The sequence below is a fragment of the Panthera tigris genome, chromosome A1, assembly GCF_018350195.1.
Source record: "Panthera tigris isolate Pti1 chromosome A1, P.tigris_Pti1_mat1.1, whole genome shotgun sequence".
Lineage (NCBI taxonomy): Eukaryota > Metazoa > Chordata > Mammalia > Carnivora > Felidae > Panthera > Panthera tigris.
In genome coordinates, this window is record NC_056660.1 from 129465719 (window position 1) to 129493502 (window position 27784).

The 27784-nt window shown below is 36.8% G+C and overlaps 1 protein-coding gene across 5 annotated transcripts in view; it reads left to right on the plus strand.

Annotated features, from left to right (window-relative positions):
* The window catches only part of IPO11 (importin 11), a 191967-nt gene that overhangs the window by 122872 nt on the left and 41311 nt on the right, over nt 1-27784 (plus strand). For 3 of the 5 annotated variants that reach the window (XM_042987619.1, XM_042987616.1, XM_042987617.1), the window contains exons 27-28: nt 4277-4398; nt 26572-26631. In XM_042987619.1, the coding sequence (XP_042843553.1) occupies nt 4277-4398; nt 26572-26631 (182 nt within the window). Of the gene's footprint in view, nt 1-4276; nt 4399-19619; nt 19737-26571; nt 26632-27784 lie in introns of those variants that run through there. The other 2 variants (XM_015536575.2, XM_007079907.3) reach the window with 2 other exon arrangements.

Here is a 27784-nt window from a genome sequence, read left to right on the forward strand (position 1 = left end):
GATAGTAGAGTAGGCCAAGTTAAACTAAGAATGATAGCGTATCTTTGGGAAAGGAGCTGGGTTTATTGCAGAAGCCACCATTAGAGTACTTTTTCTTCTAAGCATTTGTTGTGCAAAGTCTCTCAGGGTTACTTGTTTATATTGAATGAATGATGAAAACTTTTTAGACTAATCACCTAATTTAGAACTTAGAACTTTGGGGATATTGCGTGGTCTAGGGAAATTTACTAGAAAGTCACAGTATTTGTAGGTGGTTTGTGTTTGTTTGTTTGTTTTGTTGTTTTTTTGTTTTTTTGTTTTTTCTCCTGAGGGATAGCCTCTCTTTTAGTATGAACAACTGTTGTGGAAGTCAGGGTGGGGGAAAGGGCTTTGCCGGTGAGAATGTTTAACCATTCAGCATCTAGATTTTCATTTAAATTCTCTGACTTTATACCTCACCTTGCCTTCCTCTCTTCTTGGTTTCTTGAGTTGGAGCTTCTCTGATTTTAATTGTTCAGATTTTGTGTCTCTGAATTATTTCAGGAGTGGGAAAGGGGATCTACAAGGTTCTGATTGTTTCTTATACATATTCTCAGCCAGTTTTCCTGTCTTGAGCTCTGTGCCTCACCTCTGCCTTCTTTGAGGCATGATGATTGCAGGATTCTGAGGACCACATCTGCTTACATTATTGTTATTTCCTTGGCAGGCAGCTTGGCTTCAGGCTTTGCTGTTCTGCCCAGTCACTTAAGATTGTTTCATGCACCGGCCATCCTCCAAACACTGTTGCTGTCTTTACCTAGTGTAGTTTCTCCTCTTGGACTCTATGGGATTAATCCTTTGCTTTTTATATTTCTTTACTTTCATTGTGGGATTTAGGGGAGGGGGGAGTCCAACAAATGCCTATGTTCAGTACTAATTGATAATACTACATTATGAAAATAAAATGTCCATATGCTTCCAGGATAGGTTTGCCTACAAAAGCTTACCATAATCTAGTTCTTGACTCCTTTAGCCTCATCCCTTAGCCTCCTTTTGGAACTTCATGATCAGCTATTCACTGCGCAGATCACTTTTCACTTTCTTGAGAGCACTTACCTTCCTCTTGCTCCAGAGTACTTGCCTACAGGCTCTTCATTCCCTCTCCCTCAAACACCCCGTCCCAGTTTCTCACCTTCCTTAGCTTGATTCTTCATCTTGTTTCCTTCTGCCTTAAAACTAAAATCCTCTAGGGGTTCCCGGGTGGTTCATTTGGTTAAGCATTCACCTCTTGGTTTGAGCTCAGATTCTGATCTCACAGTTCATGGGTTTGAGCTGCACGCTGAGGTCTGTGTTAACATTGTGGAACCTGCTTGGGATTCTCATTCTCCCTCTCTCTCTCTCTCTCCCCCTCTCTCTCTCCCCCCCTCTCTCTCCCCCCCTCTCTCTCCCCTTTCCCAGCTCACACACTCTATCTCAAAATAAATAAACTTAAAAAAAAAAAAACAAAACAAAACTAAGCTCCTCTAGGTAACTTTGCCTTAGTCTCCTAAGCTTTAGTTGGGTCTTTCTTGGGTATTCCTATAGTATTGGGAACTACGCATTTATCATCAGGGCCAGGTTTGGATGAGGCAAGTGAGGTGCTGAGAGTGAGCACCTCCTTAAATTTTGACCCCACACACTTTTTTTGCTTCATCCTTGTTTTGGCTCTATTGATGTGTTCACAGGGTCAGCAGACTATGTATGGCCTATGGCCCAGATTCAGTCTGCTGCTTGTTATTGTAAAGTCTATGAGTTAAGGATGGTTTTTATAGGTATGTCTATAAACTGGGTGGCTCAGTTGGTTAAGCATCCAACTCTTGGATTCGATTTAGGTCATGATGTCACAGTTCGTGGGATTGAGCCACATGTCAGGCTCTGTGCTGACAGCTCAGAGCCTGCTTGGGATTCTTTCTGCCTTTCTGTCTTTCTCCTGCTTACACTGTCTCTCTCTCTGAAAATAAACAAATAAACAAAGAAAAAGAATGGGTTTTATATTTCTTAATGGTTGAAAAAAGAATAGTAGTGTTTACTGACACATGAAAGTTTTCCAAAATTTTGTACTGGAATACATCCATGTGCATTTCTTTACATATTGTTTACGACTAATGTTGAGAGTTGAATATTTATGACTGAGACAATAAGGTCCACAAAGCCTTAAATATTTACTAACTGTCCCTTTACAGAAAAAGCTTGCTGAGCCCCTGTGTTCGAATTGCTTATTTAATTAAAGTCCCCACACATTCACTGTTTTGTGCTGTTATTATTTTTGTAATCAAGGAAATAAATGTATAGACTACGGAGACATCTGTCTTTGCTGATTGCATCCTTATTCCAACCAGATACTTTATTGTAGTTTTAGTTGTATACATTACATTTCAATGTTAACTTGATATTTGCTTTTACAATGGTTATGGTTTATTTTTTAAATCTTGCTTACTAGGTATTAATTGTAGGAAGTCTAGAGAGCCTCTCTACCATTTGTTTCCAAATTAAATGTGACTTGAAGACAAGTGATATATATCAGAAGTTACCAAATTGTCATGGTTCATGGCGCCCTTAGTGTGTCTATAATATTTTCACAGTGCTCATAAGCCAGAAGAAATAAAAATATCTCATGGTTTCTTTTATTAACTGGTTGGCTCCATGCAGCTTAATATGTACTTTAGTCCTACTAATTTAGTAGTTAACTGAAAAACAATATATAAGCCTAAAGAAAGAATAATATATTTATTTCATTCTTAAATTGCCACAATTACTTACTAATGGAATATGTATGCTTATTGGGCACCACTCAGATTCTCAAACTTTGGAGTCAGATTGGACACCTGCAACTTCGTTTTGTTTTACCTGGATTTCTGAGTAGTACTTCCCAAAGATAGAAAGTCATCATAAAGAAGAATTCCTGTGGTATCTGACAGATATTTCTCTGTGTCTCTGAATAATTATAAGCCTTTTGTGACTTCATTGCATCCTAGGATGCAGCACACAGTTAGCAGAACTCAAATATAAGTAATTGTCTTGAACATGTGTTTCCTTGACTTTATTACTTGTACAAAGTTGAAATATTTCTAGGAAAACATGTAGAGGCATATAAGAAGAACAGTGTGGGAACTTAAGGTTGATTTTATATTCCCCAAATCCATGAAGTAGAGATGTTGATAGTAATTGCATTTTTTCAAAAGTACTGTAAGTGGACAAGTGTTTATAAGCAAACCCTGAGATTGACTTTCAGTCACTATGATCAGTACAGTTGGTTGTGTTTTCCTTGATAGGTTCTAACACTTTGAGTCAACGTTCTCCAGAAAAAAGAGAATCTTTTGTGTGGAGAGAGATGTGTGTGCATGTATACACATCACACACACAAGGATGAGAGAGAATATGAGACAACGGAGGGGGAGGAGGCAGGGAGGGAGTGATTCTAAGGAATTGGCTCACTTGATTGTAGGCGCTGGTGAGTCCTAATTTTTTAGGAAAGGCTGAAAATTGAAATAGGATTTCTGGGTTATAGTCTTGAGGCAGGATTTCTTCTTTTCTGGGAAACCTTAAGTTTTGCTCTTAAGGGGAAATTCCCCTGATTGAATGAAGCCCAATCCACATTATCTAGGGTAATCTCTCTTTTCTTTAAAGTCAACTCTTGGTACATGTTAATCATATCTATAAACTGCTTTGACAGTAACATCTAGACTAGTATTTGACCAGACAATTGGACACCTTAGCCTGGCGGAGTTGAAAGGTACAATTAACCAGCACACTTAGCAATTCTGTATTATGTTGATTATTTTTAATGTAGCATATAAATGTCCTGGAAACTGATTTATTTTTCTTTGAAATACTGCAGGTTGAGGTTACAACCTATCCTTTCCTCTAAAAGTAGCAACAAATCAGTCCAGCAAATTACGCTTTAAATATTTAAACATCTAATCACCCAAGTGAATAACTATAACCTAAGTACAAGTTGACAATTTTGAAAAATGAGTGTACTTTTTTAGTGCGCCAGGAGTGTATTGGATTGGTGATTTATTAAATGAAATTACTAAAATCTAAATCTATTTAGATCTCGGAATAAGTTGGCTCTCAAGATTAATGAGAGTCATTTTCCGGTTTGCTCAAATTATTCCGTTCCAGCTCCAGGCTTGCCCCAAATTCTTGTATTTCAGTTCTGTCGTTTGCTGGAATTGAACTTTAACCACACCTTGTGAGGTCTTAGCCTTTACCAGTAGTGCTCCACGAGTAAATAGCATTTCACCTATTTTAAGATGCCTCCTGCTCTTTTTTTCAGATGGATCAGCTTTTGGGAAATATGATTGAAATGTGGGTTGATCGAATGGACAACATTACGCAGCCTGAAAGAAGAAAACTTTCAGCTTTGGCTTTGCTTTCTCTTCTGCCGTCTGATAATAGGTGAGGAAATGCTTTTTAATACTTTTGTTTCTTTAAAGCATCAAAATATTAGCACTATCTTTGGCCTTTGGTATTGCTGCATGTTGCTGGGCAGTGTTGTATTATATATATGTGTGCTAATTTTGTTAGTAGACCGTGATGGGACAAGTGTTGGTCTAGATCTAAAAAAGATGTGAATGGGAGCGGTGGGCACTTCACTTCAACTTGGTCATGTTCATTTCATAATTTATGTCACTTTTGTCTGAATTTTCTTTTTTTTATAATCAGATTTTATTACTTATTTTAGGTCCTCTTTTTTGTATAAGGTCAACGTGTAAAATTATGTCCGTAGCACTTTATAAAGTATCCTCCTGGTAATTCAAAAGAATGTTACATAATTTGTTGTTACTTATTGTGGATTATCTCTAAAGAAGCTTGCAATTTCTTTTTTCTCTTTGCATGGCTAAAGTCATTTTGTTATAGTTTACACACTTTGTTAAAACTTTCATTTCCATAAAGCAAATATAAAATCCTTTGATTTGGACGTTAAACACCACTATCAGTTTTTTTTGTTTTTACCCCTTGTCATTGTGGAGTTTGGCATTACCTGCTTGCTTCTTTCTTTCTTTGTTTCTTTCTTTGTTTCTTTCTTTGTTTCTTTGTTTCTTTCTTTCTTTCTTTCTCTCTTTCTCTCTCTCTCTCTCTCTATTTATTTGAAAATTTTTTTACTTAGAGAGAGAGGGAGGGAGAGCACAGCAGGGGAGGGACAGAGAGAGAGGGAGAGAGAGAATCCCAAGCAGGCTCCACACTGTCAGCGCAGTGCCCAATGTGGGGCTCAAAGTCACAAACTGGGAGATTATGGCCTGGGCCGAAATCAAGAGTTGGACCCTTAACTGACTGAAATACCCAGGCACCCCTGGTTTTTTTGTACTTTTAATTTTAAAGGTGTAAAGCAGGCCTTAAAATTGATTTTGTGTGAGAATAATAAACTAGATCATTATGTCTTAGGGAACTTTAAGAACACTTGTATCCTAATGATAAGTTAGGATAAACTAAATCCTATAAATAACTGAAATAAATCCACTTAGCAGGTGTTGTTTATTTCTGATAAGGTAGTTTGAAATAAGCCCACAGGTAGTTGTTTTGTCCTAACACCATAGCAATAGATAATTGTTGAACACATACTGTAATGCTTTATGTCTTTATATATTGCCACATGTTTCACATTTACATCTCATTCAATTTTTTTTTTTTTTTTAACGTTTATTCATTTTTGAGACACAGAGAGACAGAGCATGAACGGGGGAGGGGCAGAGAGAGAGGGAGACACAGAATCGGAAGCAGGCTCCAGGCTCTGAGCCATCAGCCCAGAGCCCAACGCGGGGCTCGAACCCACGGACCACGAGATCGTGACCTGAGCTGAAGTCGGACGCCCAACCGACTGAGCCACCCAGGCGCCCCTCACATTTACACCTCATTCAATTTTTAATACAGTCCTGAGGTATAGGCGTGAATATTTTCTTTTTATAGAGCAAAGAAATAACCTGAAGATGTAAACTAACTTTCCTTGTGTGTGGCATGTGGCATAACATAACACAAGGCAGATTTTGAGCTGGCCCCACTGGATGCCAGGACTTGCTCCTTTAAATACAGGGTGGTGCTCTTTCTTAGGTGGACATGCACAAGACCAACATACTTCCTCACTCTGAAATTGAGTGGTATCTTACTGATTTCTGAAGACCAAATTCCAGCTACCTGTGTTTCTACTTCTGTTTTCCTTTCTTACCGGAGAAACAGTGACTTGAGAGTATTTAGGCCTTTAACATGGAAGTGTTAAAGAACCTCGTCTTGGACAGTAGCCAACACTGTAAACATTTGTTGAATAAATTAATGAATGGAAAAAATATTAAGGTTAATAAAGCATGTTAGAGTTTTCTCTAACCAAGTACTGAAATTCTTGAGGGTAAATTAGAGATAACACACGTTAAATGCAGAAAGATACCAGTGAACCTCTAACCTCCAGTTTAGAATCACTGCTTTCAAGAATGACCATTTGGGAAACTGTTAAACTCTCCTTTACCCTAATCTAGTTCTGGTTGAGAAATTTGGTAAAAACTATAGACTTCGGAACTACATTGAAATCTCATTGCTAGTAGTGACTTGCTGATGACCATGACCATCTTACTTGACTTACCTGTGCCTACATTTCCTTGTTTTTAAAATGCAGATACGTTCCTAGTGAGATATTGTAAAGATTAAATGAGTTTATATATGTAAGGTCAGGCTATTTGGATAGATGAGGCTAGCTGTTCTTATTTCTTTCCTTTCTTTCTCTCTTCTTTTCTCACCTATTCATCCATTTACTGCAGGAAAGAGTTCAAGAAGCCTAAGTCTCTGTGTGTACATGCACTCATTTTTAATTAAGTACATTTTCAGGTCTATTGAGTGTCTGTATTCCTGTTCATTAATTCATTTTTAAAATGTGTATCAGTGACATATGTTCTAAGGAATGTTACTTTCTGCTTGATGATGTTTTATAGTACTCTGCCTTATCCCCAGCTTAAGGATATCTGCTGTGTACATTCTTGTTCTATTGTCTTGATCACCTTCTTAACATAGTGCAATCTTTTTTTTTTTTTTTTTTTTTTTTAAACTTATGCAGTGCAGTTGTCTTGAGTCGTTTTTGTTTCCCTCTTCCTTTCTTTAGCTGGAATAATTCCAGGTTTGAATATCCTGCCTTTCTTAGGGTCATATTTATATGTAGAGGAAGCAGTATTTTCTTCATTTTTATATGACCATAACATTATTTACATATATCTCCTTTAATATTTTCCAAAAAATTTTCTTCCAAAGTCATAGATTAAACAAAACTACTACTTGGAAATGAGAATAATCAAACTTCACTTTGACTATCTTCTCTAAAATAGCAATTCATCTTCCACCTTCAAAGACACGTTTTTATAATGCGATTCTAAGCATTTCAGATGTAAGTGTTCTTTGAGAGCAAGTATTGCACGAATTTTGACTTTTATTTTTAGATTTAAGGAAGTCACCAATGGGGAATATTTAACATAAGCTAGTTGAATAATTAAAGAGATTGGCAAAGCTGCGTGGTTTGTAGGTATGATAGCTTGCTTTCCAGGAGAAATTGCCTTTATAATATACTCTTCTGAGTATCAGATTTACTAAATCTGCTTGGATTTGATACTTGGTACCTCTCCATAATTCTCGTTTATCTCAAAAATAGTATATATAATATCTATACTTGAACATTAATTATTTAAGAAAACTTTAATACAGTTTCTAAGATAAGTCATTTTACGACTTTTAAAACGTTAGACTAGTTGAATCAAGGTAACAGTTTCCAAAGAGTACTATTTTGGTAGTTTAAACATATTTAAATTAAAGGCAGTTTACAGTTTTTAAGTTGTAGAGATGTTGCTTTACCTGAGTTATATTTGGCTTAAACTGACCATTTCTAAATGAGTATTTAACTTTATAGAATTTTATTTTCATCCCTTAAAATAGGATGTGTTTTTCTTTTTTACTTCTAGGTCATATATTTTTTTAATATTTTATAGTATTTTCTTTTATTTGCAAATCGTTGGCCTAAGATCTCAGTAGCTTTTCTATAGTGAAAATCAGTTCTCAGTTTTTTGTCTTTCCCAAGAAAAATGTCTTAGAAACATGTGTGGGGGGGTGGGGTGTAACAACTTTATTGACATGTAATCCATAGACCATACAATTCACCCACATAAAGGGTACAACTCGGTCGTTTTTAGAATTTTTCACGGAGTCCTGCAACCATCACCATAGTTGATTTTAGAACATTTTCATCACTCCCATAAGGAAGCCTGTATTCTTTTGCAGTCTTGATTCTGTCATCCCCCCAGCTCAAGGCCTTAGAGCAAGGGCGGTGAGGGTAGTAAGGACAGAGCTGGGTGGAGAGTAGAACATACATCCTAGAAAGACAGGCCTGCAAGGTACCGTTCACTTTTCTTCTCTGCAATGAATCATGCAGTTAATAGTTTCCATCTAACAGTATTGCTAAACAATACTGTTAAAGATAAGCTACTCATTGTCTTGTGGGGATTTTTTAAAAATCCATTTCACTCCTGCCCAACTTGTCACATGCTGAAAATGCTAGGATTCAGGTCTTGAAATTGCGTTCTAGTGTTTGCTTGCCTGTTTGTTGCCAGCATTCATGCTTTGCTTATTCAATCATTTATTGGTCCAGGAGACATTACTAAATATGAGTGCATTGTTAGTAGGTCCTGAGTGCTTTAAGTAAAGTGCAGGTTTTATTTTTATTTAGATGTGGTGAGGCCATCAGATCAGGGGAAATGGCCATTGAAAGATGGTTTGTCTTTAGCAGTTCCCAAGGGGAGGATGCACTCCACACCACACAGAACCACAGGGAAGCACCAGGTTGGTCTGGAGGCACAGGGAGTCGGGGGACAATGTGGGCATGAACCTTTCTTGTGGTTTCCATGGGAAGGAATGGGAAAGCGAGGGCGAGGAGGTTTAGGATGGGAAGTTTAGGATGGGCTAGTTTAAATAATTTCAGTAGGCTCTAGGGTGTAGGCACTTTTGCCACTTGTGTGTTACCTGGCTCTTTGGTGATTAGAGCAGGGGGATAGTGGCTCTAAGTCTAAGAGCCTGATGAAAGAAGTAGTGGAGTATGGGCTCTGGATCAGATGGTTTGCGTATGAAATGTATGTCGGAAGGCAGTCATTTACTATCTCTAGGAATTGGCTAGCCCTGGGAGGGGCATTCTTTCCAGGGTCATCAGGATCGCATCCGTCAAACCATCAGCATACAGAAAATAACCCATGATTAATACACTGAGTATGAATCAACTTTTGTTCTCAACACCATGCTTAACACCTTAAGGGGTACACAGTAAGTTTATTGAATGAATGAAGAATGAATGTAATACTTACACTACAGTCATGGGCCATTTTTTCTCCCAACTAAATAACATTTTTCTGAACTTCCAAAGAACGTCTGTGCTTGAAAAATTGGGCTAATTTGATTTCTCAGTTTGTCAGTCCTGGTAGGAAGTGTAGCATACTTTTTGGTCACTGTATAAAGTACTATTTGAGGTAGATAGATGATTCTTCACTTTTGCCCTATTAGCACACCTAATTTAGCAGACTTAAAAAGGAAAGTTTGTAGATTTGTAGATTTGTTGTGTTGTTGCAAATTAGGGGTTCTTTGAATGGAGCTGCTTAGGAATATTTTAATGTGTTAAATTAATTGTATATATAAATTTTGTTATCTGCCTGTCAATACCCTTTCCAAGAGTATAAAATGAATCTAGATGTATTTACTTTGAAAAGGATGTATATTTAACATTTAAATTAGTCATTTGAGCATTAAATATGTTTTTATAAATTCAGAAAAGCGGTAGTGTGAGATTGTGGGATTTGGAATTAAGGTTTCATTCTAACACTTGGGAGAAGTGAGTCTCTCTGAAAACCAGTTTATATAACGAATAAGATAATTTATACTGTTCTGTAGTGCTACAATTAAAATATGCATATGATATACAAAGAGTATAATTAAATTCTAAGCCATTTAACAAACATTAAATAAATGCTGAAAATCTTTGTGCATCGTTAATTGTTTTCATTGTAATGCTAGTTAATTTTGAAATGAAAAGCTATTAGTGGACATGTTTGTTTATACTAATTATCTGTGTCAATTTCAAAAAGATGAGAGTCTTCAAGATTGATTGTTTCTAAAGTTGATTAATCAAAATCTCAGTTGCTAATGGATTGCTCATTCTATTGGGCTGGATTAGAGTGATGGGTAATTTTACTTATTTATTTATGTATTTATTTTGAGTGATAGGTAATTAAAACACCAGATTCCTATACATTGTAAAGGTCTGATTTTATAAATGGGTTCCTGATAGTAGGTTGAGCTATTATGGGAAGTCAAGTTACCAGTTAAAGTTACATTGTCTCTGTTGCAACAGAAAAGCTGTGTAAGTTTCTGTGTCAAACTCTACAGTCCAGATAAGAGAGGCCAATTTGAGAAGACTAACTGATGGGAAACATACTTTTCCTCTACTTCTTGTGTGAAATTGGTAAGATGATCAAGCGGTGGTATTTCAGGTGTGCATATTACACTAAGTTCACAGTGGGACTGGCAGAAAGCACCCTTAGTGATAACTCTACCCCTTAGAGTTGAATGATTATTCTCCCTCCCTTTCCATGAAATACTTAACTGAACATCTCTGCAATGCTAGACGGTGAGATTACCGTGAGGAGCAAAACAGATGCAGTCCTTACCCTTGTGGAACTTAAAGTGTAGGGTTTTCATTTTGTGTGTGTGTGTGCGAGTGATGGTTGCTCTTATTATTAATTTTTTCGTCAAGATTTGCTTGAACTGATTTCTAACGTAGTGTGTATTATCTCAATACCATATAGAAGTTTGTGCAAAGGGCAGTAAGGTGTCACTGGGAAAGTTGTTTAGAAATTTTATATTGTCAGAGTCGAACATAAAATGAGCAATCGTTATAGGATGTATTGAATTGGTGACTCTTTACTTCTCTCTCATTGTTAGATAAGGAAAATAAAACATGTGTAAGAGTACTTGGGAATTTCAGGACCTTGCCTGGTGAGGTTCTACTCCCTGTCTTCCCTTTGACTATATGGTTTACAAATGGGTTAGATACCCTTGGCTTTTCAAAAAATAATCTTTGGCTTATGAATGTTTTCCTTTGTATGCAATCCAGTATAGTTTGTAGTAATGACTGGTTATGATCATTTCATTTCATCTGGGAAAACCCCTCTGTGATGCAGCTTTTAATGATTTTGTAATTTGACTAGGCTGTGCATATGTATTTTTTTGGGTCTTGCTGTGAATTTATAGGCTGGTTTCCTTTGCAGACATAAATTGAATAAGATATCTACTTTTGAGCTGATTAATATTCATAAACTGAATTTTGTTAGCTGTAATCTAGCAGAAGTTGGAGGATGTAGATACGGTGGTTTAGGAAGATGAACGATGGATGCCATAATCGCAGGTTCACTGCCTTTATCTGTATACAAAGCAGTTTTGAGAAAAAGGAGGTAAATGACTTATTCTTGGGCTTGCTGATTTTGTTGTTGTTGAAGGGTTATAATCCTTTTAAAAACTTCTTTTTTAAAGCTAAACGTGAATTTGTTTTTCTGTCAGTGCTTCGAAATCCCTTTGTCCCTCCCTTCTTACCCCCAAAATATCCACCCTTTGTAAAGTATTTTGAAGTGTTTTTGTCCCCTTACCTTAGAATTTGAATGGAAATAGTCCATTTTGGTTTTTGTTTCCAGTAAAAATCCACTTTACTCTTAAAACATAGCAGAAGTAAAATGCCCCCACCTTCCTTTCCTGATATAAAGCCTGTGGTACTGATAAAACAAACATTCAGCAGTATTTTTAAAATTCTGATTATGTGCTGGAGCACCCTGCTGTGCAGTGGTGATAGGTGCCACTGCACCTTGAGGGTGCTGGTGGGCGTGCTGGTCAGTGTACCCTTGCACCTTAGAAGGACTCTTTGTGTCTTCTGTTTCCTGTCCTAACTACTAGGGAAAGCTCTTGAATGCTTGTGAATATGGGACTACACTCTCCATATCTTCTGTATCTAGGACCAGTGCCCTGTCTACAAATTAAAGGTTTCTGACAAACCGGTTTCATAAGGTGGCCCTCATCTCACACTCAGTACTCTTAACTGATCAGCAACCATTGTATAGCAGTAAACTTATTTTAAACATCACTCGCAAGAGACCAAACTATAGTCAAATAAGAGGACTCTAAAGGTGCAGGATCTCAAACTGTTTTAGAATGAGATTAAGAGAAGTTTGTGAATGAGAATGAGCTATTGGGTGCAGGCCCTCAAAGTGGCTGAAGCCTTAAAGGAAAATAATTGTCCCAGAGCAGCTAGCTCCAGCAAGGGGACAAAAGGAGTACAGTCACGAGTCCTGTGTACTTCCTGGTGTTCCTTGTGCAGCCAGTATACCTCTGTCGCTTGAGGAGCATCGTACTTTGGCGGATTCTTTCCTTGAACTGCTTTCACTCCATACAGCAGTTTCAGAGAGAAAAAGACATGGTGTGATGGAGAGGAAAGCTAAATTTGGGTTAGGTGTTTGCTCCACCTACTGTTGATGTGACGTCGGACCCGTTTTCGCTTTCTGGTTCTTAATTTTTTTCATGTCTCCTGTGCGGCAGTAGTACTAACCGGCAGCTCTGGGTTATTTGGAGTCTAAATTGGACATTGTATATACCGTGCCCATTAAAATGTTGAAGGCATAGGAGAGTTAAATGGTAAGTGGTGAAATATTAGTCTTTCAATCATTGCTCTAATCTTATCTATTAATACTGCTAATACTAATTTTATTACTATCAGTCATTTTGACCAAGTGTGTGAAGGTAGCAATTTAGGCTTTCCTGAAGCTGTCCATCATTTACTGTGTGAGGCTTTCTTCCATTCGTGTTGTTTCCATGTGATGCCTGCCGACACTCTTCATTTTTCTTGTTCATTCGTCATTGCTGTTGCCTCCATTTCACCTTTCAGAAATTGGCAGGCTTTCAGCCAGGAAGAAGCTTTCATTGGCCCATCTTTATGCAGTGGTTGTATAGAGTTGATCCTCAGTTTGTATTTGCGAGACATTTACAATAATCGTTGAATGTGCAGCCAGACAGCAGCATGTGCTACTTCAGTTAGCACTCATTGGTGATGGAGCCCTTAAACCCCCATATTTATTACAAGTCATGGCAAAAGGTTTAGAGTAGAGGCTATAGGTTGAAAGGAAACTAGAGAAAGAGGGTAGAATTATAGGTGGTAAAAGGGCCCCAGTTTGGTTGCCTTACCTGAAATCTTTGCCATCCTTTGACATTTTTTATTTGTCTTCCATTTTTTTTTATTTGTGAAACTCCTTCCACTTTCTCTGTCTACAGGTGATTTCTGCCTTCTTGAAATGTTTTTACTGAATCATACATTCATTGTTGTGTACTCTGCTTCTATGCTTGCATTTTACATATCTCACCTCCTGGGCTTTTTGGAGGTTAGGCCCATGTGTTGAGAACATACAGTGAAAGGCTTAAGGTCCAGGCCCTGGGACCACACTGGGTGGATGTGAATCCTGGCTTTTGGATTCACTGTGTGACCTTGAACAAGGTATTTGACACATTTCTATCCTTACCTATAAAATAGAGCTAAACTGTTGGATTGTTTTGTGTGTTAAGTGATCTGATACATGTAAAATACTTAGACCAATGCCTAGGAAGTGGTATATACTCAGTAAATCAATTCTGCCTATGGTGATGATAATGTTGTACACGTTTTTGTTGTTACTGTGTTTTTTTTTTCTGCTTAACACCAGACATAGGGTACTTGCTTACAGAATAGCCTACATGGTATTATTATAACGAGTATGTCAACTGAACATTCATTGTCTTATAGGACCCCTTTGAGCTCCTTCAGATCAGGGACCAGATGTTGTTTATCTTCAGTACCCTTATAATCTAGCACAATGTTTGACACATTAGTGGGCTCTCAGTAATTTACTGAATTGGATATATTTGATGGGGATAATGTAACCAATTCACTGTGCTCTGCTTAATATTGGACACTTCTGAACACCCAGTTACTCATGTCAGAAACTTGGAAATTGTCTTTGATAACATTACCTCTCAGCATCCTCATTTAATCTGTCACCAAAGCAGTAACTTTTAAGATCTATACGATCTATAAGACCAGAACTTTTAAGATCTATAAGATCAGTAGCTACATAATATAGGTGGTTATATATTGAAAAGATGGTAATAGAATAATTGTTCTTTTATTTATGCCTTCTTGTAATGGAATTTCTAAATGGAAAAGAAAATAGATTTGTACTGATACCTGAAGTAGGAGGTTATTTGAAGGCAGTATTAATGAAGGTTCTACAAGAGGTGTGAGAGGAAAAATCATTCATTGAGTCAATTTCCTGGGGGGAAAAAGGAGGAAGCCCTTTTAGGAGGCTGAGTGTCCCGGTCAGCAATAGTTCTAATGAAAATCACTAGGAATCAGAAAAGGAATATGAGGACCCATTTTGATGTATTATTCTAGAGCAAAATCAAATGTCGCAGTTCAGATTGGGGAGGATTATTATCCCTTGGAGATGATATGAAGATTTCACCAGAGGATTGACAGCTAATGAGAAGATTTTAAATTACCTTAACAATATGAATTGGCTGTGAAATAATACTAATTAAAGTAGGGGGAAATATACCTTCCAGTAAGTGCAGTGGGAAGCTGGGAAAGTTGAGTTCTAATCTAAAACTTTAGTGGCCAGTTTTGCCATTAATTAGTGATGTGCTCAATACCAAGTAAGATGAGGAGGTCTCTGAATTCTGTTACTCTATCACCCTTTTGTGAGGTTTTGATTTCTGCATTCTTCTGTAGGTGTGATCACTTGTTTCTAACAGCTGCAGCCCCTATGAACAGAAAGGCTATAAACTTTTTTTTTCTGGATATTAGATTTTTGCTGGATATCATCCTGAGACCTATGATGTATTGTTTAGAGTTATTGTTGGTTGTAGTCACTTTAAGTTTACCTCAGTTTGCACAATATGAGAAATACAAAATGTATTTTATTTTGTCACTTTTATTTAGTGTGTAATTTGCATTTTATTTCTAAGACCTAATAAGAATAAATAGTTTTGTCTGCTTTGGATATTTCTGGAATGGAGGACAAAAATTAATTAATGTTCTGATCTTATTACCTTGTAATTTTTCCTCTAAATTTTTCTTTGATGTCGATGGACCATTTCTCTGACTTCTTCCAAACTGTAGGAGAGGAAAAAGTTTTCCTCCATTGTCTCATACTCTGTGGCTGCATTTGAAAATTAAACTGACAAAGACAAGATAACAGGAGAAAAGCATACAAATTTAAGTTTTTCATGACATGGAAGCCTTCGAAAGGAAATGAAGATCCCGAGGGATTTGTGAAACCTATGTGTTTTTATGCTAGATTTGATGCAGAGTGGAAAGTTGTGGAAAGATAATGATAGGGCACCGGGTATGAAGTGTAGCAAACTGGAAATTTTGCAAGGCCTGTTTGTTTGGATTCTTCTCACAGTTCCCTTTGTCTTTGGAGATAAGGATGCTCCTTTTCTCCCACCATAGTGGAGGGCACCTCTCAAATGAAGTTTTCATGACCTCCTCCAAGAGTGAAGGACAGATGATAATGGGGTGTGACTGGGTGTAGGGAAGGTCACAGAGAGTCCTTCTTGCTTCTCCCTTTTTCTCATACTCCTTCAGTTTAGAATATTTAGTATGTCAGGTTGCTGTATTTTGGGATATGGTGTCCTGAATCCCATCCTAACTCTTTAAGTTGTATGACGCAATTGAAAACACCATGAGATAGATGTACCTCATTGTACTTTGCGTGTTTTGGAAAATGCTAAACACGAAGCAGACTTGAGAAATCTAGCTCTTATTCCATCTTTACCTCTAATTCGTGTCATCTCTCTGTCATTTGGAATTTTTGGTGGTGGTTTTCTAATTGCTTTATCCACTCAATAGCAATAACAATAGCCAGCCACAAAAGATAGTTGTGAGAAATGTAAATCATTTTGAGAAAAAATCTGTTACCCAGTATTGTTACAGGATTTTTTACCTCAATTCCCGGCGTCCGTTGTTTTGTCACTTCAAAGAATGAAGAGGTGGACACAAGATGAGCAGCAGGCAAAAGTTTATTAGAGTATAAGCTCAGAAAGGAAGAATAATAGGAAAGTTCTACAGGGAGGGGACATTCAAAGGTGAACAACCCACATCTATAGGCAAGGGTCCTTGTTTTATAAGGTTCTGGTCAGCACTCCGTTTTCTTCCACCTCGTTCATTCTCAGATTCTGTCCGTGCTAGCTGGATAACTCTAGGCACTGGGATGTCCATTCCTGATTGGCTCGGCTCCATTGTGTAAGGAGTTAGACTGGTCATATTGTCCCATGTATAACGTAAGTTTTATGGTTTAGCTAGGTATTTTTATTGTCAAATTCCTGAGGGGAACCTGAGGGGACCAGGTTATATTCTTAAGAGGGACCTTACACCCTTAGGGGTTTGCTGTGGTAAACCGCTTCCAGCATTGTTCCAAAATATGTGTTTTTCCCCACCCAGGGGCCTCAGGTCCTAACCTTTCCCTCTCTGCCTATTTTATCCTATCTTTCCCTATTATAGTATATATTTATATTCCCTATTATAGTATATACTATCTACCTATCTATCCACACTATTAGGTATATATTTAATATGGAAATAATTCATATTATTATATGAAATAATTGTCTTGATCTGAAAAATGGTCTAGTATCAAAAGGGAGTTAGAGTTGACAACTATTACTACTGATTTTTGAACTGTATCGTCAGAGCATTGGTAATATTAATGACAGAGTTAGAAAATCTAAACAATGAGCTTTATGGAAAATTAATGACTAAACAAATAATATAAACAATTTATACTTAATTCTTTATATTTAATTTTTTTTTCATGTTTATTTATTTTTGAGAGAGAGAGAGAGAAAGAAAGAGACAGAGTGCAAGCCGGGGATGGGCAGAGAGAGAGGGAAACAAAATCTGAAGCAGGCTTCAGGCTGTAAGCTGTCAGCACAGAGCCGGACCCAGGGCTCCAACTCACAAAGCGCAAGATCATGACCTGAGCTGAAGTCGTACACTGAACTGACTGAGCCACCGAGGTGCTCCTATAGTTAACTCTTTAAATCATTACCTTAAAATATTACAGTATACATAGATTTTTACTGTAAGAGATTCACACTATTTCAGGGGTGTGTGTGTGTTTTGTGTGTGTGTGTGTGTGTGTGTGTGTGTGTGTGTGTGTGTGTGTGTGTGGTTGAAAAGTCATTAAACGGCTTCTTTCAATTTCCCCAACTTTTCTTGCCAAAGGTAATCTTTGCCAGTAATTTGGTATGCAACTTTATATCATTTTTCAATGCAAGGCATATACCTTAATAAATTAAGATGCTAGTTGGTGGTATTCACTATTCTTTATACCCAAAAATCTCTTTGAAAAATTAAAAAGGAAGAGCACAGAGGTTAGTGTAAGGACATTTGTGTTCACCATTCTAAATTGCTTAATTGTTTTTGCTACCTGTTTTTTTTAAAGGAATAAAAGTTGAAGTCTGTAATATGTATTCAAAACAATGTAAATATTTTATGCTAAATTCACCAAAATCATGTTAGTCTGTTTACATCTTACCTCAACTCACTTTTCCTACTCAGTAGCTATCTGTTGCTAATGCCTGAAGTTTGTTCATTTTGAATATTTACAATTTTCAGATATCCTTTTAAAAAACATTTTTTTAATTCTAAGATGTTTAGGTATGTGCATTAGTAAATCTCAAATTAATGGTTTCTGAAAAAAATAAGTTCCTGAGATTTTCTTTCAACAATACCTTTGAAACATAGATAAAATTACTTCCTGTCTCCCAGTTTCCTGTATCCATGGTAACTTGTTTTACTCACTGACTCTGGAGGAACCCATGTGAAGAGTGGTGTTTCCTGAGCAAACTGTGACTTAAAAAAAAAAAAAAAAAAGTGGAGTGGGGGGAGGTCAACAGTGCCACAGAAAGAGATGGAGCTTAGAAATGTCGCTCTTCAGATTTAGAAAGCAAACCTTGACTTGAATCAGCCGGGTGTCAATAATATGAATTTCCTGTTCTTGGTAAGATTATTTATTTAAATATGAACTTTTAGCTGAAACAAAAAGTAATTTGATTTTGTGAAAAGCTGTAGTTTTGTTGTTTTGTAATGAATTTGTATTTTCGTAAATTATAGTGTTATTTAATTGATATTACCTTAATTTGAAAAGGGACATATTCTTTTCAAAGACCATTATCCTTATGTCATCATTTGTTATTTTTGTTATTGTTAATTATAATATTTTAAATTGGCTTAGCAAACATTTTGCAGTTCGTTCAATTTGAATTACCATTTTGTCAAGCAGTGGGTTAATGGCCTGGAGGTATTAATTCTAGAACCCACTCCAAACTCATTATTTTATGCTATCACCATAGTAGGATTTATGATACCTAGTATTATTGGCTGATGTTAATAAAAATAAGTAAGATACAGCCTTTTTAGTATTGTAAAACTTTGATTTGGAGAACTTTTTGATGATTTAAAGTTTTACCTTCTTTTTTTATAGCCAATTCTGATATGAACAGAAAAACCAAGAACAGGGCTATGTGTGGATTACATTTTTCTCTGCCTTGCCTACGACTTATTCTACTTGTTACCTGTTATCTTGTATTATTATTCCATAAAGAGATTCTTGGATGTTCGTCCATTTGCCAGCTCTGCACTGGGAGACAGATTAACTGCCGTAACTTAGGCCTTTCAAGTATTCCTAAGAATTTTCCTGAAAGTACAGTTTTTCTGTACCTGAGTGGAAACAATATATCTCATGTAAATGAGAGTCATTTAACAGGACTTCATTCTCTTGTAGCGTTGTATTTGGATAACTCTGGCATTGTTTATGTATATCCAAAAGCCTTTGTTCATTTGAGGCATCTATATTTTCTATATCTAAATAATAATTTTATGAAACGCTTGGATCCTGGAATATTTGAGGGACTTTCCAGTCTTCGTAATTTATATTTACAGTCTAATCAAATATTTTTTGTTCCAAGAGGAGTATTTAATGACTTAGTTTCAGTTCAGTACTTAAATCTACAAAGGAATCGCATCACTGTCCTGGGGCGTGGTACCTTTGTTGGTATGATTGCTCTTCGGATACTTGATTTATCAAATAATAAAATTTTGAGGATATCAGACTTAGGCTTTCAGCATCTTGGAAACCTGGATTGTTTGTATCTAGGAGGTAATAATTTAACAAGAGTACCATCAAATGCTTTTGAAGTACTTAAAAGCCTTAAAAGACTTTCTTTGTCTCATAACCACATTGAAGCCATACAGCCCTTTGCATTTAAAGGACTTGTCAACTTGGAGTATCTCCTCCTGAAAAATTCAAGAATTAAAAATGTTACTAGGGATGGGTTTAGTGGAATTAATAATCTTAAACATTTGATCTTAAGTCATAATAATTTAGAAAATTTAAATTCCAACACATTTAGCTTGTTAAAGAATTTAATTTACCTGAAGTTAGATAGAAACAGAATAATCAGTATTGATAATGATACTTTTGAAAACATGGGAGCGTCTCTGAAGATCCTTAATCTGTCATTTAATAATCTTACAGACTTACATCCAAGGGTCCTTAAGCCATTGTCTTCACTGACTCATCTGCAGGCAAATTCTAATCCTTGGGAATGTAACTGCAAACTCTTGGGCCTTCGGGACTGGCTAGCGTCTTCAGCCATTACGCTGAACATCTCGTGTCAGAATCCCCTATCCCTGCGCGGCAGAGCACTGCACTCCATTAAATGGACTGAGTTTACAAATTGTGTTACATCTTCGACAAATGTATCCAGAGCTTGGGCTGTAAAATCTCTTCATATTCATCACAAGACTACAACGTTAATGATGGCCTGGCATAAAATAACCACAAATGAGAAACATTTGGAAAATACCGAGAGTGTTACTCTCTGGGAACGAAGTCGTACTTCTCCTGCCAGTAGATTCTTTCAAGAGAATACCTTTGGTAATCCATTAGAGGCTACTGCAGTGCTGCCTGTGCAAATACAGCTTACTACTTCTGTTAACTTGAACTCGGAAAAAAACAGTGCTCTACCGATCGATGCTGCTTCTGTGTCAGGGAGAACATCTCTTATTTGTGCACAAGAAATTGAAAAGTTGAATGAGGCTTTTGACATTTTGCTAGCATTTTTCATCTTAGCTTGTGTTTTAATCATTTTTTTGATCTACAAAGTTGTTCAAGTTAAACAAAAAGTAAAGGCACCAGAAAACTCAGGGGAGAACAGACTTGAATACTACAGCTTTTATCAGTCAGCAAGGTATAATGTAACTGCCCCAATTGGTAACACTTCCCCAAATTCTTTAGAGAGCCCTGGTTTGGACCAGATTCGACTTAACAAACAAATTGTTCCTGAAAGTGAGGCACAGGTGATTCTCTTTGAACATTCTGCTCTATAATTCAACCTAATATTAGCTGTAAGAAAACTTTGGTGCCGTGGACATGAATTAAACTAAAGCCTCCTTATAGAATATAAACTTTACTTGGAAATATAATGAGTTATATGAGCTTAGCATTAATAAATACATGTTTTTAATAATTTGTGAATATTGTATTCATTCAGCATACATCTCCCTTAATAGTTGCCATATGAAATAATAATAACAGCTAATATTTCTGTGTACCAAGCACTATGGTAACAAATACTTCACATATCACTTATAATCCTTCTAAAGTAGTTGTACATTTTATAGGTAAGGAAACCTAGGGAGATTGAGTTTAAGAAACGGTCCAAACTCTCACTGCTTTTGACACATTTTAGGTCTGTCTGATTCCAGAGCCCATGCTTTTAATTTCATGCTATACTGCTGCCTGGCGCTAATTGTGAATGACATAGGCATGGTTTGTCTTCTCGGTAAAGCTTGAAATCTAGAGGAGACACATGGTTTCTGTACAGGTTGGTAAGTATTGTACTTGCAGGGTACTGTTGGATATAACATAAGTGGAGGTGAGAGATAGCTTTATGAGAGAAGAGACGTTGTGACTGGATCGTGAAGGGTAAATAGAAATGAAGAAAGTTTAATAATACTTAAAGGTAACATCATATCATAGGAGGTGAAGAAAGAAAGAATCCTGCATTTCATCAACTAACTGTATTCACTATAGCCAGAGTTGTGAGTGGTGATGTGAGATTTACAGTTGGAGAGAAAGATCAGATGATGAAGGATGTTGTAATTTCACGTTTTTCCTTAAGGCAGCAGGAAGCCGTGGAAGGATTTTAAACAGTGGAGTGGCATAACCAGATTTACTGTTTGGAGAATACGTTCTTTCTGGAAGGAGCAACGAGAGGAGAGGCAGGGTTAATGGGGCAGGAATATGAATCACCAATCCAGAGGAGAGGTACTAGAGGCCTGGGCCAGGACAGTGGCAAACAGGACGGATGGGTTCTGGAGCTACTTTGGAAGTAAGATGAACTGCCTTGGTGATTGGCTATGGGGTGGTAAGCGATGGGTATGTCAAAGATGGTAGTTTTTGGCTTAGCTATCTTTGTGTTAAATTTACTGAGCAAAGGAAGGAAAAGGAGTGGGGATATGGGCAGGGACAGAATAATGAGGTCAATTTTAGGTACATTGAATTTGAGGTTCATATCTGGTCTCCCAAGTGGAAATATCCTGCAAGTAGAAGATTCGGAGAGATCTGTCTGGTAAAGGTCAGTAATTTGTAAACTTCCATCTGTCTCGTACACCGGAAGTATATGATACTTTCTTAACAGTAACATCAACCATTTGGGCCATGATTTTGGGAGACAGGTAAGTGAGGAAGAATAAGATGAAAGAGCCCCCAGGAGACATTAGTAGCCTTGACTGAGAACCTTTAGTGTAGATAGATGGTAATTCAAGCCATGGAAACTATGTCATGTTTTTCTTTATTAGCTGAATTTCTACTTGTGTAGCGCTCTGCAGAATGTTGGGCATATATTAAGTGCCCATGCTTGATCTTTTAACAGCGACCTGAACCACAAATATATCTTAAAATTTTTCTCTTGAGCATTATGTATTTCATGTTTGTGCTGTCCTTCCTCTTCCCTCAGATTTCTGTTTTTTATTATTTAATACTTTGCATATGAAATTAGCCTGAAGCAATCCAGGAGTGTATAAATCAAGTGATAATTACTGAGTTTGTGTTGTGAAACTGAAGTAACTATAAGAATGTGTTACGTTGTCCAATGTACTTGCACATGGTGCTTCTCAAACTCAGAATCAACTCTGCTGTTAAAGCACAGATTGTAGTCCCTCACCCCACCCCACCCCACCCCGCCCCCCACCCCCTTCCCAGAGTTTTTGATGCAGTAGGTCTGGAGCGGGGCCTGTTGAGTGTGCAGTTTAACAGGTTTGCTGATACTGCTGGTCTGGAGACCTCGACTGGAGAGCTGCTGATGTAAGATACTTGAAAAGCAGAAAAGGATCTAAGGAATGGTTTTGAGATGCACTAGAGATTGCAGAGAAATTACAGCCACACCTCCCCTGCCCCTGCCCCTGCCACCCCAAGAGTTTTCACTCTTCTGCTTTTCCCTGCCTAGCATAAAGTTTTGTCCTTGACTGTGATTTTAGCAGAAAACCTGAATACATTTTAAATAAATCTATTCTTACATAAATTGTTTCATTGTAGAAGAGCGTGTGGTATGTTTCATCCTGAAAATGTTTTTAATAATACTCTTGTTGTGTTTGTGTCCTCCCAACTCCCACAACTCTGATTGTTTTCACTAATTACTAAAAGTACATACTCTTTGGAAACAAGAAGAATTCAAACAATAGGGAAATAATTAAAGCTAGGGGCGCCTGGGTGGCTCAGTTGGTTGAGCATCCGACTCTGGCTTCCGTCATGGTCCCATGGTGTGTGCTGTCAGTTGCAGAGCCTACTTCGGATCCTCTGTCTCCCTCTCTCGCAGCCCCTCCCCTGCTTGTGCTCACTCATTCTCTCTCAAACATTAAAAACATTAAAAAAATCTTTTAATGGAATATTCAAAGTTAAAGGTAAAAACCCTTCCATGTTCCCCTTTCCCACCACCTAAACCACGTCCTCTTGAAGACGTTAGAAGCAGCATACGTAGCTATTTGAAGTTAGGAAATATCCGTAAACAGTATTTTTCTTGACCTCACAATAAAATTTCCCCGAAATCAAAGTAAGTAATTTAGTAATTTTATCAAGAATTTGTTTTTGTTTTTATGTGTAACTTCTAATTGATGTAGGCTTAACTAGAAATTGTTAATATCAATTTATATATAGAACTGTGGTTGTGCACAGTGGTATGTATTAAGTACTAGTTCTCCTTTCTGTCAGCAGCTTTTCCTTTTAAAGATGTTAGCGTGTATGACACTCTTACACTGTTTAAAAACTTATTTAATGTAAAATTGATTCAAAGTGATACATGCACAGAAACTTCTAGCACTATAATTTGTGCATTTGATTATTTCACATTTTAAGCAGCTCTACCTGGAGCAAAACAGCAAAGTTAAAGCTAAGTAATATTCTAAATTAATTCAGCTAAAGGAACTTTTCTTAAGATTTCTGTATTTATCTACCATTGACTAAAGTGTTTTGAATAGAGCACTCAAGAATAAAATTGTTGTGTTTCAGAAGGATAGTTTTAGGTACAGATCCATTTTTTCCATTGACTTTTGTAAAAGTTGGTCAAGGTTGTAAGGCATACCAAAAAAGCTCCCCCCCTCAACCCTCTCCCATAACAAATGAGAAGTAGAGAACTCAACTACAATTTTTTATGGTACTGTACTTTGAGAATACATTGAAAATTCCAGTGTGTTCAGAAATATGAATCTCATTTCTAGGAACTTAATTGGGAACTTACCCCCAATTCCCTCCTAGCATCAGAGTAGAGAGATTTGGTGTTAGATTGTCTTTGAGGACTTGATCAGTAAGTACAAGACACTTCAAGAGTAGGCAGGAAATCAAGGTCACAGGTGATGGAGTGGGAGCCTGGAGTCAAGGAAGACTGAGGTATCTCATGGGCTTCTGCAGGTGAGGGGCGGACAGTGTTGATACCTGGAGACTAAGTGGTGGGGAGGGGTAAGGGTGGACATTGTGAGGGAATGAAGGAATTGGGCAGAATTCAGTGGTAGTTGGGAAAGAGGATTTTTGGATACCTCTTTGTTCTCCATCACCTTTTTTCTCTCAGTGAAGTCCTCGACTTTCTCATACGTGAAGTTCTGGGGTTATGTTATTGATCCATTGCTCCTCATACCTGTGTCTTGAGTCAGCAAAAGTTGGACAGATTTTTATTCTTTTTCCAATTGTCTTTTATTTTAGGGGTGCTCTAAGTAGCGTAGAACTTAATTATATCTCACCGACACTAATGTTAATACATGACACATATTTGCCCTTAAACTACCCACACCCATTTTTTAAGACTTTTATTGATACATAAAGCACCTACAGGAGTAGACACGCTTGTGTAGCCACCATTCACATCAAGAAATAGAACCTTGAAACATGACGTATATGTGGACATTTCTTGAACTTCTCAATTACATAAACACCAAAGTATTTAAGCTTTGAGATGGAGGAGGACCCACATGTACTTAGGGCATTTTTACTCAGTTATCTTTCCTGCATCACAACAATAACAATAAAATACGCTATAGTTGTTTTTAAGGGGTGCAAAAATGGGAGAAAAAAAACCCTGAGGAACCTTTTACAAGGTTCTGAAAAACAGCTTTAATGCTAGGCCTTCCTACCAAATTGGTCCCCCAGACACTTAACCATGCCCTGTTGGACTTCTTGTTCCTTGTTAGAAGGATCCCTTTACTTGCTTTTTGTTACCAAAGCCCTCTTTTGATCACGTATCAGTTTTCTGGTGCACATTATCTTCATTTTGGTCTGAGCTGTGTGGCATACAGCACTTTTGCAGGAATTTAACTCCAAGCCACAAATATCTTTTCTTATAACTTTAATGACAGCACATTGGCTTTTTTCACATGTCTGGAAGGTGTGGGTGTGTGTGTGTGTATTCATGATTATATTGTATAGCTTTATCATTAACAGTGTCTAGCATTTACAATAGGCAGTCATATCCCCAACCACATAATTCTGAAATCTCTATTAAATTATTTTATACCCCTTTTTTAAAATCCAAAACTGCTCTGTCAAGTGACTCATATAAGCATCCAAAAGAAGCATTGCTGGGAGTTTTTAGCCTGATGTTTTTCCCACACAGTTCTGTACCATCAGTCATCATCTTTTTATGGAAACTTAGTGTTGTCATTGCATATTGTTTTTCAAAGCATAGTCTTTCTCTTGAAAAATCACAGAAGGTGGCAGTTTCTTCTCATGTCATCATATGTAGATCATTATAGTTATTTCTTACTGTCTTAAAGATAATGGGCCTTTTTGTTTTGCTTCTATATGTGCACTCAAAAAATTAATTGGAATAATTTATAATATAAAAAGCTTTTGTAAAGATTATTGTTGGATGTAAAAATCCAACTTTCATTTTAAAATAACTTCGTGAATTTCCACTAAGAATTTTTTATCCTATTTCCTTGCCAGTATTTGTCAAGGGAACTAGATTTATTAACACTGTTTTCCATGATCATGTAGAGAATTGCTGTGTAGAAAGGATATATGTTTCCATTTAAGTGACAAAAGTATTTGCAGCTAGGTCCTGGAAAATATCTAGAGAGGAAAAAAACCTTAGTATAAAAGTCACCAGTTTTGTATCCTCTAGTGTGGTAGAAATTCTGAGATAAGACTGATTAGTAAGGGCTTTCTTCTTTTGCCTTTTTCTTTCAATAAACTGCTTTTCTTTGCTTAATCCTATTAAACTATTACCAGAGAAGTATAGTTAGGAGAATTTTTTATTTAGTTGTGCCTTATTGAAAGCTTAAAGTTTATGAGTTTCTTAAATTACCCTAATAGCTTCTTTGACCCCCTGTATTTAAGGTATAAGAATGCAAGAATTACTTCAAATATTATTTGTGTGTGATAAATAGTGTAATTGTGGTCTGGTTAGATCAGAGAAGATGCTAGAATGACTAAGATTCTGGTTTATTTTTTTCTTGGGCGTTCTATGAAAAGCTATTAAATCATCAAATTTTGATTATAGAACTATTCAGAAAAAGTAACTGATAATTTTGTGTTTCTGCATGCCTGTTTTCTTGCAAGGTCCAAGGAGATGAAGATATGATAGAGATATAAGAGTCCATCACTTAACAGAGTTTGAAACACATGGCCCATGATGAATAGATCATTTGAATGAAAAATAGAACTATAAAATACTCAATACAAAGATGCTAATAAAAATTGGCTAGTTAGAAAGAAACTGTTCATTAAGTCTAATATTTGTTGTTTAGGGTAATCAAATGAATATTATAAATTTCTTTTGTACCTTTGGGGATTAAAACTTTCATTTTTCAAAGACTGTGTTTTGAACCCGTGTAGTCGGGTTCATAATAACACAAAAGTATAGAAGTAATCTTAAACCAGCATAGTAAACACATAAAAAGATGGATTGATTTTTTTTGTTGTTGTTGTTACCGATTAGTTTTCAGAGGCAAAGAAAGATCAGTCTGCGTGAAGTTCCTGCAATTCACATACTCTACAGGTACTTTTATATACCCAGAAAATGCCTTAAGATGCCATAGCTTTAGAAAATACTAAGACAAGATTAAGAACTATAGTTTTACTCATGTGTCTTTAACTGAAAAAGATGAGTTTATTGAAAGCTATGTGGAATTGTTTTAAACAGTCAAATAATATTTAATACTGTTTTTCATGCTCTCCTCTATTTAATGTTTATATGTGTGTAACGTCATTTATAATGCACTTAAAGAACAAAACAAGTGGATGTTTAAAAAAGCCTGTTTTCTTTTCTGGAGTATATTTGTAGTTTGTGTCTGTGTGAATAAATTACTGTATCTACCAAGTATGTGAAATAAGAAAAGGAAGAGTATTTGTGACAAATAAAAAGGAAAAAAACGTTCAGGTTACTAATACTTTATCCCCTTTGGTTTTACTTTCATTCTCCTCTTTCACCCATGATGTTAACCTTTCTTTGCATTTTCTGAAATGAGTGTTTCAGAAATAGATTCCAACACAGCCCTGTCTATTCTCTTTTCTGCTTCATGTTTAGTGTAATTAATTGTAATGTGTTATCTATAACTCAACTATCCATACTTGTAATTTCCAAGAAAGATAAGTAAAAATAATATTGCCAAAAGAAAATGGGGAGGGCAGTTCTTGAGCTTTGGGGGATCATCAATTCCCATGATTATTGAGTGTTCACGTTATGCATAATGTCCTGTGGGACATAGAAAAATATAACACATGGGCTCTGCTTACAGTTAACTTAGAGCAGACATGTAGGCATGAAAAATTAAAGGACATTGGGAGAAAGTAATAGATGGCACAGGAGTTGTGTGTAAATGAGACGTGCAGACGTTTTATGCTACTGGAAATTCCAAGGACAAGGCGCTTACTTACAGTGAGTTAGAGTGGCCAGGGAAGACCTCCTGAAGAAGGAAGTGTAAATTAAGGTGAATAGAAAAGGGAGGAAGAGCCTTGTGAGGAGCAGGAAGGGAGTAAGCAGATCTCTGAGCAGCTTTTCTATTCAGGAGATGATGACTTAACTGCCTGAAAGCCACGGAAGGAGGAGTAATGCAATATAACTTGGGAAAGGCGGGTTTATTAGAACTTGAAGTTCTTAAAGAGAAAGAATGAAATGTAAGAGACTGTAATAGCAGGCACGCATTTGCCTC